Source organism: Oncorhynchus keta, chromosome 32, assembly GCF_023373465.1.
Source record: "Oncorhynchus keta strain PuntledgeMale-10-30-2019 chromosome 32, Oket_V2, whole genome shotgun sequence".
NCBI lineage: Eukaryota > Metazoa > Chordata > Actinopteri > Salmoniformes > Salmonidae > Oncorhynchus > Oncorhynchus keta.
Genome location: NC_068452.1, coordinates 16706228 through 16718280, shown reverse-complemented (window position 1 = coordinate 16718280; position 12053 = coordinate 16706228). Strand labels below are relative to the sequence as shown.

Genomic DNA, 12053 nt, shown 5'->3' with positions numbered 1-12053 from the left:
AAACGCAACATGTAGTGCTGGTCCCATGTTTCATAAGATGATATAAAAGGTCCCAGAAATGTTCCATAAGCACAGATTTTGTGCACAAACTTGTTTACATTCCTTTTAGAGAGCGTTACTCCTTTGCCAAGATAATCCATCCACCTGGCAGGTGTGGCATATCAAGAAGCTGATAAAACAGCATGATCATTACACAGGTGCACCTTGTGCTGAGGACAATAAAAAGCCACTCTAAAATGTGCAGTTTTGTTACACAACACAACGTCACAGATGTCTCAAGTTTTGACGGAGCATGCAATTGGCATGCTGACTGCAGGAAAGTCCACCAGAGCTGTTGCCAAAGAATTTCTCTACCATAAACCACCTCCGATGTCGTTTTAGAGAATTTGTCAGTACGTCCAACCAGCCTCACAACCGCAGACCACGTGTAACCATGCCAGCCCAGGAGCTCAACATCCTTCATTCTTCCTCTGTGAGATGGTCTGAGACCAACTACCTGGAGAGCTGATTAAACTGAGAAGTATTTCTGTCTGTATGTAATAAAGCCCTTTTGTGGGTAAAACCTCATTCTGATTGGCTGGCCTGGCTCCCCAGTGGGTAGGCCTATGGCCTTCCAGGCCCACCCATGGCTGCGCCCCTGCCCAGTCAATGTGAAATCCATAGATTAGGGCCTCATTGATTTCCTTATATGAACTGTAATTCAGTAAAATCATTGAAATTGTTGCATGTTGCATTTATATATATATATATATTTTTTTTTACAGAAGATTTAAAACATGCAATATACCTGCAATGAAGCCTCTCAACAACTACATCACATTAGTAATCTAACAGAGTCACATCCAGAGCGACACACAGAAGCAACCAGGCTCAACTCCCTGCTCAAGTGCACGTTGACAGATCTCCCAAAAGGTCAAAAACGGGCACCCGAACCAGCGATCCATCAGCAACCAGCCCAAGCTCCCAACCGCCAAGGTCACCAGCCCGTTTATATATTTTTTAGTATATATAAAATAATAAATAAGATGCTTTTTAAAATAAAAAAATGTAACCACAAAGCTGCAAGACATTATCCTAAATATAAACCATCAATTTAGTGAATGCAATTGGTGTTTGATATGAGGGTGTCAATATGTTTACAAAAGATTTTCACACCTATTTGACTATGTCAATACATAGTGTTTTACTATGTCTTTATTGTAAATGTTGTAGCGTCAAACTCATGGCAGTTGTGAAAAAAAGGTCAATAGTTGGAAGTGTTGCAGAGTTGACTAAAAATAATGCCGTTGTTTATTAGATGCTTCTATCATTAATTAGGCTCTTTTCTATTCAACCATATAGTCTATCCACTATACATTAATGGACAGTATGGACACAGATATACAAAATGAGTCATATGAATACATAATATACATGCTATTCAAGTATAAATGACCAAAGTTACCACAGATTGCCATAGATGACCTGCTAATTACCCAAATTACAGAAGATTCCCGTAACTTTGGTAAATTACCCAGCAGTTTGCAACCCTACTCTTGCAACTATTTTATGAAAATGGTTTGATCTATCGGGATCCATTCTCACTGCACAGTTACACTGAGAGAGTATGTTCTAAACTTTAGGTGGAGTTACTCTCACCAGACGGAAGGAACGTAGCACGGATAGACCTTCGACGTTGGCCAGCCCCAGCTCCACCAGACTCATTGTCACAATGATGCTGTCAAAGATGTTCCACCCGACCTGGAAGTAGTAGTACGGATCCATGGCGATGAGCTTCAGCACCATCTCTGCTGTGAAGATTCCTGTGAAGACCTGTACAAGAGATGAGAGAGGGGAGCCTCGTGACTTATATTGAAAACTGTGCCATGTGTAGATATGCAGATTCTGCACTGTGAACCTGCATTTTTAACATGATCATTTTGAGCGAGAGATTTCTAAGGTATCCCTGTCATGGCTTCAGAAGAGGTGACGTGGAAGAGCATCATTAAGGAAGGTAACTCACCAAGTTCCCCACACTCAGCACTTCTTCAAACTCTGGCGTCATGGGGTAGTGCTCCATGGCCATGAACATGGTGTTGAGTACAATGCAGATGGTGATACCCAAGTCCACGAATGGGTCCATCACTATGAAGTACATCCACTTCTTGAAAGTCACCCAGGGCACACAGCAGTTCCATTTCAGGAAGATGTCTGAACACTTGTACCAGCAAGGCGGACAAGGTCTCAGTTCCTCCTCCAAATCTGTTGGAATGAGGGTAAAGGATGAGGGTGTTAGTTATTTTGTACACAACCCTTCACGATAAGGATTTTTAAAATGGGTTCATGATTTGTTTTCAACCTTTATTTATTGTTTGCAGCACCTAAAGTTCAAAAATATTATTAAAGTCTATGTAGGTCTTGTAACGTGTAAGGCCTTGGGTTGTAGGTCTTATAGCTGAAGAAGCTGACACAATACGCCATCAGTGCATTAGATGGGAAACTTTGATGCTGAAACTCTGCATAACTCATAAAATAATATAAAAGAAGCCCTTGCTCTAACACAGTGGCCAATTGGAACACGGGTATTGGTGGAAGGATTCCTTAGGACATTTCATTTCTCGTATACAGATCCACTGCGATTTGTGACAGTTACCATCCATGTCATCTTGGCTGTAGACACTGGATGAACTGGGTGTCTTCTTTTGCAGGCCTACTACTTCCAGCTGGTCCTTACTCCCCTTGGGTCCACTGGCCCTCTTCAACACAACAGCAGACTGTAGAACAAAGAGAAACAAGACACACTTATCCATCAGGTGCATAGCAACACACTTAAAAAAAAAATCTGTGTTTTACCCCCTTTTTCTTCTCCCCAATTTCGACCTTGTCTCATCGCTGCAACTCCTCAACGGGCTTGGGAGGCGAAGGTCGCGTCATGCGTCCTCCGAAACATGACACGCCAAACCACGCTTCTTAACACTCGCCCGCTTAACCCGGAAGCCGGCCGCACAAATGTGTCGGAGGACCTGACGACCGAGGTCAGCTTGCAGGCACCCGGCCTGCCCCAAGGAGTCGTTAGAGCGCAATGAGCCAAGAAAGCCCCCCCGGCCAAACCCTCCCCTAACCCGGATGACGCTGGGCCAATTGTGCGCCGCCCTATGGGACTCCCGATCACGGCCGGTTGTGATACAGCCCGGGATCGAACACGATACAGTGCCTTAGACACTGCTGCGCCACTCGGGAGGCCAGCAACCCATTTTTTCAGAGCCAAACCGAACCTCACCAAACCAAACTGTACTGAGTTGGTTACGCATTCATTGATTATGCATTCATCATTGTTCCTGAAACCGCCCTGAAAAGGAAAATGTGAATAAACAATATCCGAGCCAGCGCAGTTTGGTTCAGGTCGGCACATTAGTGTGAAAAAGGTCATAACATCAAGAGCACAGCAACCCATCTGAGCCATGCAGCTCACCTCCTGGCCTGTCAGGACCTTGTTGGCGTTGGCACTGATCATGAGGCCTCCATTGGAGTCCTTTATAGCCTTGCTATAAAGGCTGGAGGACGTACACGCCTCATCATCAGCAACCTCTTCATCTGTCTTTTCACCTTTCTCTTTCTTAGATGTTCTACCGGACAGTGACGTCTGACTGCCAGCAATTTCAGAGTGTTCATGGTGTTCATGATGCCTGTCATGTCTCTGTCAGTCAAATAACCAGAATCAAACAAACCAAGGACGAGAATGACCAACATGAGCAATAATCTGCAAATTAACACTTAGTATGATTACTAGGTATTTTCTGAATTCATCAAGTTCGTCAGACATTTGAATTGACTAACGAAATCTTTCTCTATCAACCATCATCTGATCAAAGAGTGCAATTTATTGTTTGTTGATTGGATTTATATATAGGGCCTTTTTTTCCCAGATGCTCAAAGCACTTTACATACATAGTAAGTTGATCACACCTCTTTGACCTCTGCTTCTCTCCTTTCCTTCAGCTGCACCATGATCATGGCATACTCCTCCTCCTTCTCCTTGGCCTCGGCCATGGTGGCCTCGTTCTGCTCGGCATACGCCATGGCCACCACAGCCAGGATCAGGTTGATCAGGTAGAACGAGCCCAGGAAGATCACCACCACAAAGAAAATCATATAGGTTTTCCCTGCTGAGCGAAGAGTCTATGGGTAAGGAGAGGGGGAAAGGCCAGTTAACTCACCAGGAAAACGAGTGAGTACTCTTTCTGTATCAATATCCCTGATGACACATAAGATTGCAATCTCTCAAATTCAATCCTGGTCTACCGGCTGATGTTACAGATGTAAATTTCAGGAAATGTCAGGAGCAAATATGTCGTTGTCATCGAAGCACATGACGTATACACACCAGCTGGAATAGATTTTCCCAGAAGTCCTGTGTCATGAGCCGAAATAGGGCAAGGTAGGCCCATCCAAAACTGTCGTAGCTTGTGTATCCATAGTTGGGATTCCCTCCGGCCTTCATACACGTGTATCCTTCAGGGCAATTTCTGTCAAAATGCCAATGAAGTGGCACAACAAATTGAATGGGACTTGTGATCTTCAGCATTCAAAGATATGTTATATTTGAACTATGTTGAAATAATTTGCACCATATATTGCATTATCAACAGAGACAAGGCAAGACTATAAAGCTACCCATATGCTCAACTCTGATATCCCAAAAAACCTACCCAGCGTCAGAAGCGTTCCCACAAAGAAGAGGGTCTAACATTCCAGGAAGGAAGTAATGGTTCACTGGGGTAAAACAGAGAAGGGACCTCCATTAGAAAGTGCACCAAGTTGATATACAGCGCATTCGGAAAGTATTCAGCCTCTTTGACTTTTTCCACATTTTGTTAATTAACTTACAGCCTTATTTTAAAATTGATTAAATTGTTTTTTTCCCTCATCAATCTACACACAATATCCCATAAAGATGAAGCAAAAACAGGTTTTTATATTTTTTTGCTAATTTATAAAAAAATATATATATATCACATTTACATAAGTATTCAGACCCTTTACTTTGTTGAAGGCCCTTTAGCAGTAATCACAGCCCTGAGTCTACTTGGGTATGATGCTACAAGCTTGGCACACCAGTATTTGGGGAGTTTCTCCCATTCTTCTCTGCAGATCCTCTCAAGCTCTGTCAGGTTGGATGGGCAGCATTAATGCAGAGCTATTTTCAGGTCTCTCCAGAGATGTTCGATCGGGTTCAAGTCCGGGCTCTGGCTGGGCCACTCAAGGACATTCAGAGACTAGTCCCGAAGCCACTCCTGCGTTGTCTTGGCTGTGTGCTTAGGGTCGTTGTTCTGTTGGAAGGTGAACCTTCGCTCCAGTCTGAGGTTCTGAGCACTCTGGAGCAGGTTTTCATCAAGGATCTCTCTGTACTTTGCTCAGTTCATCTCTGCCTCGATTCTGACTAATCTCCCAGTCCCTGCCGTTGAAAAACACCCCCAAAGTATGATGCTGCCACCACCATGTTTCACCGTAGGGATGGTGCCAAGTTTACTCCAGACATGATGCTTGGCATTCAGGCCAAAGAGTTTAATCTTGGTTTCATCAGACCAGAGAATCTTGTTTCTCATGGTCTGACAGTCTTTAGGTGCCCTTTGGCAAACTCCAAGCGGGCTGTCATGTGTCTTCTACTGAGGAGTGGCTTCCGTCTGGCTACTCTAGCATAAAGGCCTGATTGGTGGAGTGCTGCAGAGATGGTTGTCCTTCTTAAAGTTTCTCCCATCTCCACATAGGAACTCTGGAGCTCTGTCAGAGTGATCATCGGGTTCTTGATCACCTCCCTGACCATAGCTCTTCTCCCCCAATTGCTCAGTTTGGCCGGGCGGCCAGCTAAAGCAAGAGTCTTGGTGATTACAAACTTCTTCCATTTAAGAATGATGGAGGCCACTGTGTTCTTGGGGACCTTGAATACAGCATAAAGGTTTTGGTACCCTTCCCCAGATCTGTGCCTCGGCACAATCCTGTCTCGGAGCTCTACACACAATTCCTTCGACCTCATGGCTTGGTTTTTGCTCTGACATGCACTGTCAACTGTGGGACCTTATATAGACAGGTGTGTGACTTTCCAAATCATGTAATCATGTAATCAAATCATCAGAGCAGCTCACAGATCACTGGACCTGTACATAGCCCATCTGTAAATAGCCCATCCAATTACCTCATCCCCATACTGTATTTCTTATTCAAATGTGTATACTACTTATAGAAATATATATACTTATACAGATTTACATACTTATTTAAAACTATCATACAGTAAGTGCCATGATAAATTCCCAATTAATATAATGTAATGGTTCATTAGGCCACTATCAACTCCCCTTCCACACATCAATGTGCCATCAAAAACCTGTCAATACCTTTATCGTCGATGTATGCCTTGAAGTCCCACGTACTGTTGCTGCTGTTTGTGCCATTGTAGTCCATAACGTCATTAAAACCACTGGTGTCGTTGAAGGCCATAGTGATGTTGTCCATGTTGGTAGAGTTTAAACGCCATTCCACAGGGGGCCAGTAAACACACTTCTGCTTCAGGTTTCCCATGAACAGTTGAAGGCCGACCAGAGCGAACACAGCCAGGCAGAACACTGTTAGGATCATCACATCAGCCAGCTTCTTCACTGACTGGATCAAAGCGCCCACAATGGTTTTCAGACCTTAAAATAACCCCAAAAAAGCATTAAAATAATCTGTGATCTGAAAACTATTTGTCGAACAATGAATAACATATCGTTGAGAATATTTGATTGTGCTTGATATCCTTGTTCTCTGTATGGTGTCATTAATAACCCATTTTTTATTGTGTAGCTTGCGGAGCATTGTGCTTATAATATAATAATAACAGATGCAATTTAGCACATGCCTTTTTTCAAGGTGACTTACAGTACAAAACAGTGTGGGAATACAACCCAAAACAACCCTAGGGTTGCTAGCACCACACACTTACCAACTGAGCTACACAGGACCCAAAGCAGGTGTTCAAAAGCAGGTGGTGCAGTAAACAAACACACCCCAGTGGGATTTTGGACCTTCTTATGTGACACGTACCGGGAATTACAGTGATTGTTTTAAGAGCTCGGAGCACACGGAACGTCCTGAGGGCAGACACGTTGCCCAGGTCAACGAACTCTGTGAGGTACCTGCCGAGCACAAAACATGACAACACAACCAGCACATTAGAATAGAGGAGTTGACAGTTGATGTGTCAGTTGAACAAAAAAATCTGTTCAGATTCATGGACTTTAAATGTACATTTAATTCAATACCATTGGCTCAGTTGTTATTCTAACATAGAGGATCAGAGGGTTGCTATGGTAAAAGATATGGTTTAGCGGAGGATATGTTTAGCTCTCTAGAGCCAAATGGCAGTGTTATCTGTAAACTGACTGCAGAAGGCAGGCGTGCGACTAGACCAGTAAGACACCATATGGAGATGTATTTATGAAGTGGTATACGTCATGATGTGGCTGGGACTCACCAGCAAAAGTTTCAATGTTTGAAGGAGGATGACACTTACAAAAATACATTTGAAAGAAACTAGATCACATTGGGCTCCACAGAAACAAGGTCTGTTTCAGATTTTGATAGCAGGATCCTTAACCCACTTCTATGTACGGTAACTCAAATATTTGTAATATTTTATTTACATGATTGAAACTAGCTGGATGAACTGTATGGTGTTACTTTTCATCGGGGCTCCAAGGCCATATATAGTACAGTCACAGTGCAGCATTTTGGACCGCCACAGAACTTCAGCCATTTGGTACTGGGACAAACAAAGCCCGGGAAGGAGGTGAGCACCTATAAATAGACCCAGAGTGTGGTGTGTGACCGTCCTTTGCAAGTGGACAAATATTTTCATTCATTTGGGGCTCCATGATAAAGCGAGGCAAGTGGTGTAGAAGGGCATTATGGAGAGAGAAAGGGATGGAGAGATATATTTTATATTTATATTTGAGTCATTTTGCAGACGGTCTTATCCAGAGCGATTTACAATAAGAACTCCTTATAGCCAAACAAAAATTAAAACTTAGCTGCTTTAAAGAAAAGGAAATACATGCAAGCTTTTTACTGTTTACAAAAGACTAGTCGATCTGAGTCACAGAGTTCACACTGTTAGCAAACTTCTGACCCTGGACGAGACACGGGGCAGGGAACATGTCCACAATAATGACAGGGCAGTGTCATGGTGGCAGAGAGTTCCATTTCAGTCCAGTCAATTCAGGAAATGGATTGACATTCCCGTCATGAATTAAACGTTTCCCAATATTTCAACTTTGGTGAATAATGAATTTCACCTCACATTCTGAATTGACTGAGTTGAAATAGGACTCGACCTAAGGTGAGTGCACAGGTGTGAGGATCGGAGGCAGGGGGGACTAGCACTTTCTAGGTGGTTTTGAGCGAATAAAGTTGTATTCTAGGTGGTTTTGACCAGGTCGTGGACGTGGAAGTCATCATTGTCGTATTTGATGTGGTAGACAGAGGGTTTAGAGAGGGAGTGAATGGGGAGAGAGAAAGAGTACATGGGGTGCTGGGGCCTGGGGGGAGGAGAGATAAGGAAGCAGACAAGGCCAGGGTCAAACTCATTAAGCCATTGGAGATGTCCTTTGACCTTCCTGACCTTTGACCTTACTCCTTCACTCATGCACACAGGCACACAAAGAAACACAAATACACACACACTCTAACACCTGTCCCCGTGTCTAATGGTACTGCGCTGACGACTGACGGCAATCACTCTCCAAATACTCACGCCATGCTGATCACCATAAAATCCAGCCAGTTCCATGGATCTCGAAGGAATGTGAAATCTCCAACACAGAAGCCTCTGGACAACACTTTAATTGTTGCCTCAAAGGTATAGATACCAGTGAAAACATATCTGTAATGCAAAAAAAAGGTGAAGAGAGAGAAGCTTTATAAAATAGCTTTTGGTGAAACTTTGTAGTGGTCAAAATGATTCTCAATAATATTATGACCAACCTTTTAAATAAATACAAAAAATCACTGATATTTATATGAACATTTACATGTTTTTTTATGTGCCCCCACCCCAAAACATTAATAATCTCCTACGTAGGTTTGAAACTTACTCAACAGTTTTACTCCATGCCGGAGGGTCACTCATCGTCATGAACACACAGTTGGACATGATTGTTAACATGATGAACATGCTAAATAATGTACCCATATTAAGGAAATAACATAGTATTCAAATCTAATTCTTTGGACCAATTTATTTAGTTCATTTTTTAATAACAATTTTTATTTTATTTACATCTTTGATTCATATGAATATAGTAATCGGTAGTCGCTCATGGGTGACATACTGGATTGTAAAAATCTTTAATATTACTAAAATCACATTATAAAATCACTACCATTTCCCATCGAATGGCAGCTTCTGATACGAGTAGGAGGAGAGGTATGTTTCCTCATCAACAATTCACGGTGTTCCCGAAATTGAAAGCATCTCGAGCTCCTGTTCACCGGACCGGTAGTTTCTGATGCTAAAACTCACTCTAATTAGATCAATTAGGTTTGTTGCAACTGTTGCCAAATAATGACATTGACATATATTGCTAAGGACGTGTGAGTAGGGTGACTCGCCTAGGTCTCAAACCTGAGCCACCAGCGCCAATGACGAACACCCTAACCACTGTCCCAAGAAGGGATATCTCTAAGGCATGTGCTTATTGGGCCAGCATAGTTAGGCCCTGTCCAGAACAAACCATAACTCCTCCTCCCTACGTAGATCTGAAATCAATTAATATGCATAAATAATAAGGTGAATGCACTTTGAAGTAAATCTCATCTCTTTTAAAAGTACACCCAAGACAAACTTTCATTGATCCTAGTAATTCCAGAGTATCCTTAAAACAGGTCAATATGCCCCACCAACATCAGACAGCTATGCAGAAAACCCTTACATTTTGAATGAGTCAATCAAATCAATAATAAGAGAATAGTCAAATTAACTGATAACTGACACAGACATGATGGTGTAGCAGGAATATCTGAATGCCGTGAACCATGAGGTTGTGAGTTCAAATTCCAGGTGTTGAATAATAATTACAGTATACACTGAGTGCACAAAACATTATGGACACCTGCTCTTTCCATGACATAGTCTGTCCAGGTGAAAGCTATGATCACTTATTGATGTCACTAGTTAAATCCCCTTCAATCAGTGTAGATTAAGTGGAGGAGACAGGTTAAAGGAGTTTTATGCCTTGACAATTGCGACATGGATTGTGTATGTGTGCCATTCAGACAGTGAATGGGCAAGACAAAATATTTAAGTGACTCTGAACAGGATATGGTAGTAGGTGCCAGGCACACCAGCTTGTGTCAAGAACTGCAACACTGCTGGGTTTTTCACACTCAACAGTTTCCTGTGTGTATCAAGAATGGTCCAGCACCCAACATACATCCAGCCAACTTGACACTGGGACAACTGTGGGAAGCATTGGAGTCAACATGGGCCAGCATCGATGTTGAATGCTTTGGACACCCTGTAGAGCCCATGCCCTGATGAATTGAGGCTGTTCTGAGGGCAAAGGGGCATTCCCATGAAACGTGTCTAAAACATGAATATTGTATATACCATGGCATTGTTCAATACTCCTTTCTGGTTGGCTTGAAGGACATTCTAGAACATTTATTATTTCCCTATAACGCACTGTATATTTGCACGGTAGAATTCAATGGCTATAGTTCATTCTTACATGTTGTATGTTTGAGCTGCTTTTGAAAGCAAAAGTCGAACTGGAAACTGTATTGGTATTGTTGAATTAGATCTTCATAATAATAAGCTAGGACTGATTGTTTGGTTAGCTAAACTAGCAAGTCTGTTCGGTTACCACGCAACAATTGCAGCTATCTAGTTGACTTGCTAGCTACTTCAGTGAATGTTGAACACATTTCTAGTGGCAAATCTGTTCAAATATAGCCAGGGTATAAAAGGGATAATCAACTCGTGGCTTAATGCATTGTCTAGAAAATAATGTAACTCCGTGGAATATGTTTTGTGGGACATTGATGGAAAATTCTCCCAACCCTCAGAAAACTGGAAACTCAAACACTATGGGAACATTAAGGGTAACATTTAAAATACGGTCTTTCTCCCTAGTATTGTAAACTGGGATGTAAATAAGAAATATCTATAATAAGTACAAAGCCATCCCCCTTCCCCACTTCAGCCAATTAGATCACGTCTCTCTGTTCCTACTCCCTGACCTACAAGCAGAAACTCAAGAGGGAGATACCAACACAGAGAATAGTGGGGCGCTGGGCAGCGGAGGCAGACTCAATGCTGCAGGACTGTTTTGAGAATTCTGATTAGAATATATTCAAAGATTCATCCACTCAGGACTCATCCACTGACATTGAGGAATATACACTGCCTACTCATTCAAGGGTTTTTCTTTATTTTTACTATTTTCTACATTGTAGAATAATAGTGAAGATATCAAAACTATTAAATAACACATATGGAATCATGTAGTAACCAAAAAAGTGTTAAACAAATCAAAATATATTTTATATTTGAGATTCTTCAAATAGCCACCCTTTGCCTTGATGACAACTTTGCACACTCTTGAAATTCTCTCAACCAGCTTTATGAGATAGTCACCTGGAATGCATTTCAATTAACAGGTGTGCCTTCTTAAAAGTTAATTTGAGGAATTTCTTTCCTTCTAAAGGGCTATTTTATCAAGAAGGAGAGTGATGGAGTGCTGCATCAGATGACCTAGCCTCCTCAATCCCCCGCCCTCAGATTGAAGGAAAAGCAGCCAAAAAGTGCTCAGCATATGTGGGAACTCCTTCAAGACTGTTGGAAAAGCATTCCAGGTGAAGCTGGTTGAGAGAATGCCAAGATTGTGCAAAGCTGTCATCAAGGCAAAGGGTGGCTATTTGAAGAATCTCAAATAGTTTTGATGTCGTCAGTATTATTCTACAATGTAGAAAATAGTACAAATAAAGAAAAACCATTGAATGAGTAGGTGTTCTAAAACTTTTGACCGGTAGTGTAC

The 12053-nt window shown here is 42.1% G+C and overlaps 1 protein-coding gene across 2 annotated transcripts in view; it reads right to left on the bottom strand.

Moving 5' to 3' along the window:
• LOC118365169 (sodium channel protein type 4 subunit alpha B-like) overlaps window positions 1-12053 on the bottom strand; it is a 64220-nt gene that overhangs the window by 31586 nt on the left and 20581 nt on the right. For both annotated transcript variants that reach the window (XM_052490703.1, XM_052490702.1), the window contains exons 5-15: window positions 9111-9201; window positions 8771-8899; window positions 7063-7154; window positions 6375-6671; window positions 4689-4752; window positions 4364-4505; window positions 3946-4158; window positions 3452-3676; window positions 2633-2753; window positions 2003-2241; window positions 1639-1812 (exon numbers count right to left, since the gene is read on the bottom strand). In XM_052490703.1, coding sequence (XP_052346663.1) covers window positions 1639-1812; window positions 2003-2241; window positions 2633-2753; window positions 3452-3676; window positions 3946-4158; window positions 4364-4505; window positions 4689-4752; window positions 6375-6671; window positions 7063-7154; window positions 8771-8899; window positions 9111-9201 — 1787 coding nt within the window. The remainder of the gene's footprint in view (window positions 1-1638; window positions 1813-2002; window positions 2242-2632; window positions 2754-3451; window positions 3677-3945; window positions 4159-4363; window positions 4506-4688; window positions 4753-6374; window positions 6672-7062; window positions 7155-8770; window positions 8900-9110; window positions 9202-12053) is intronic.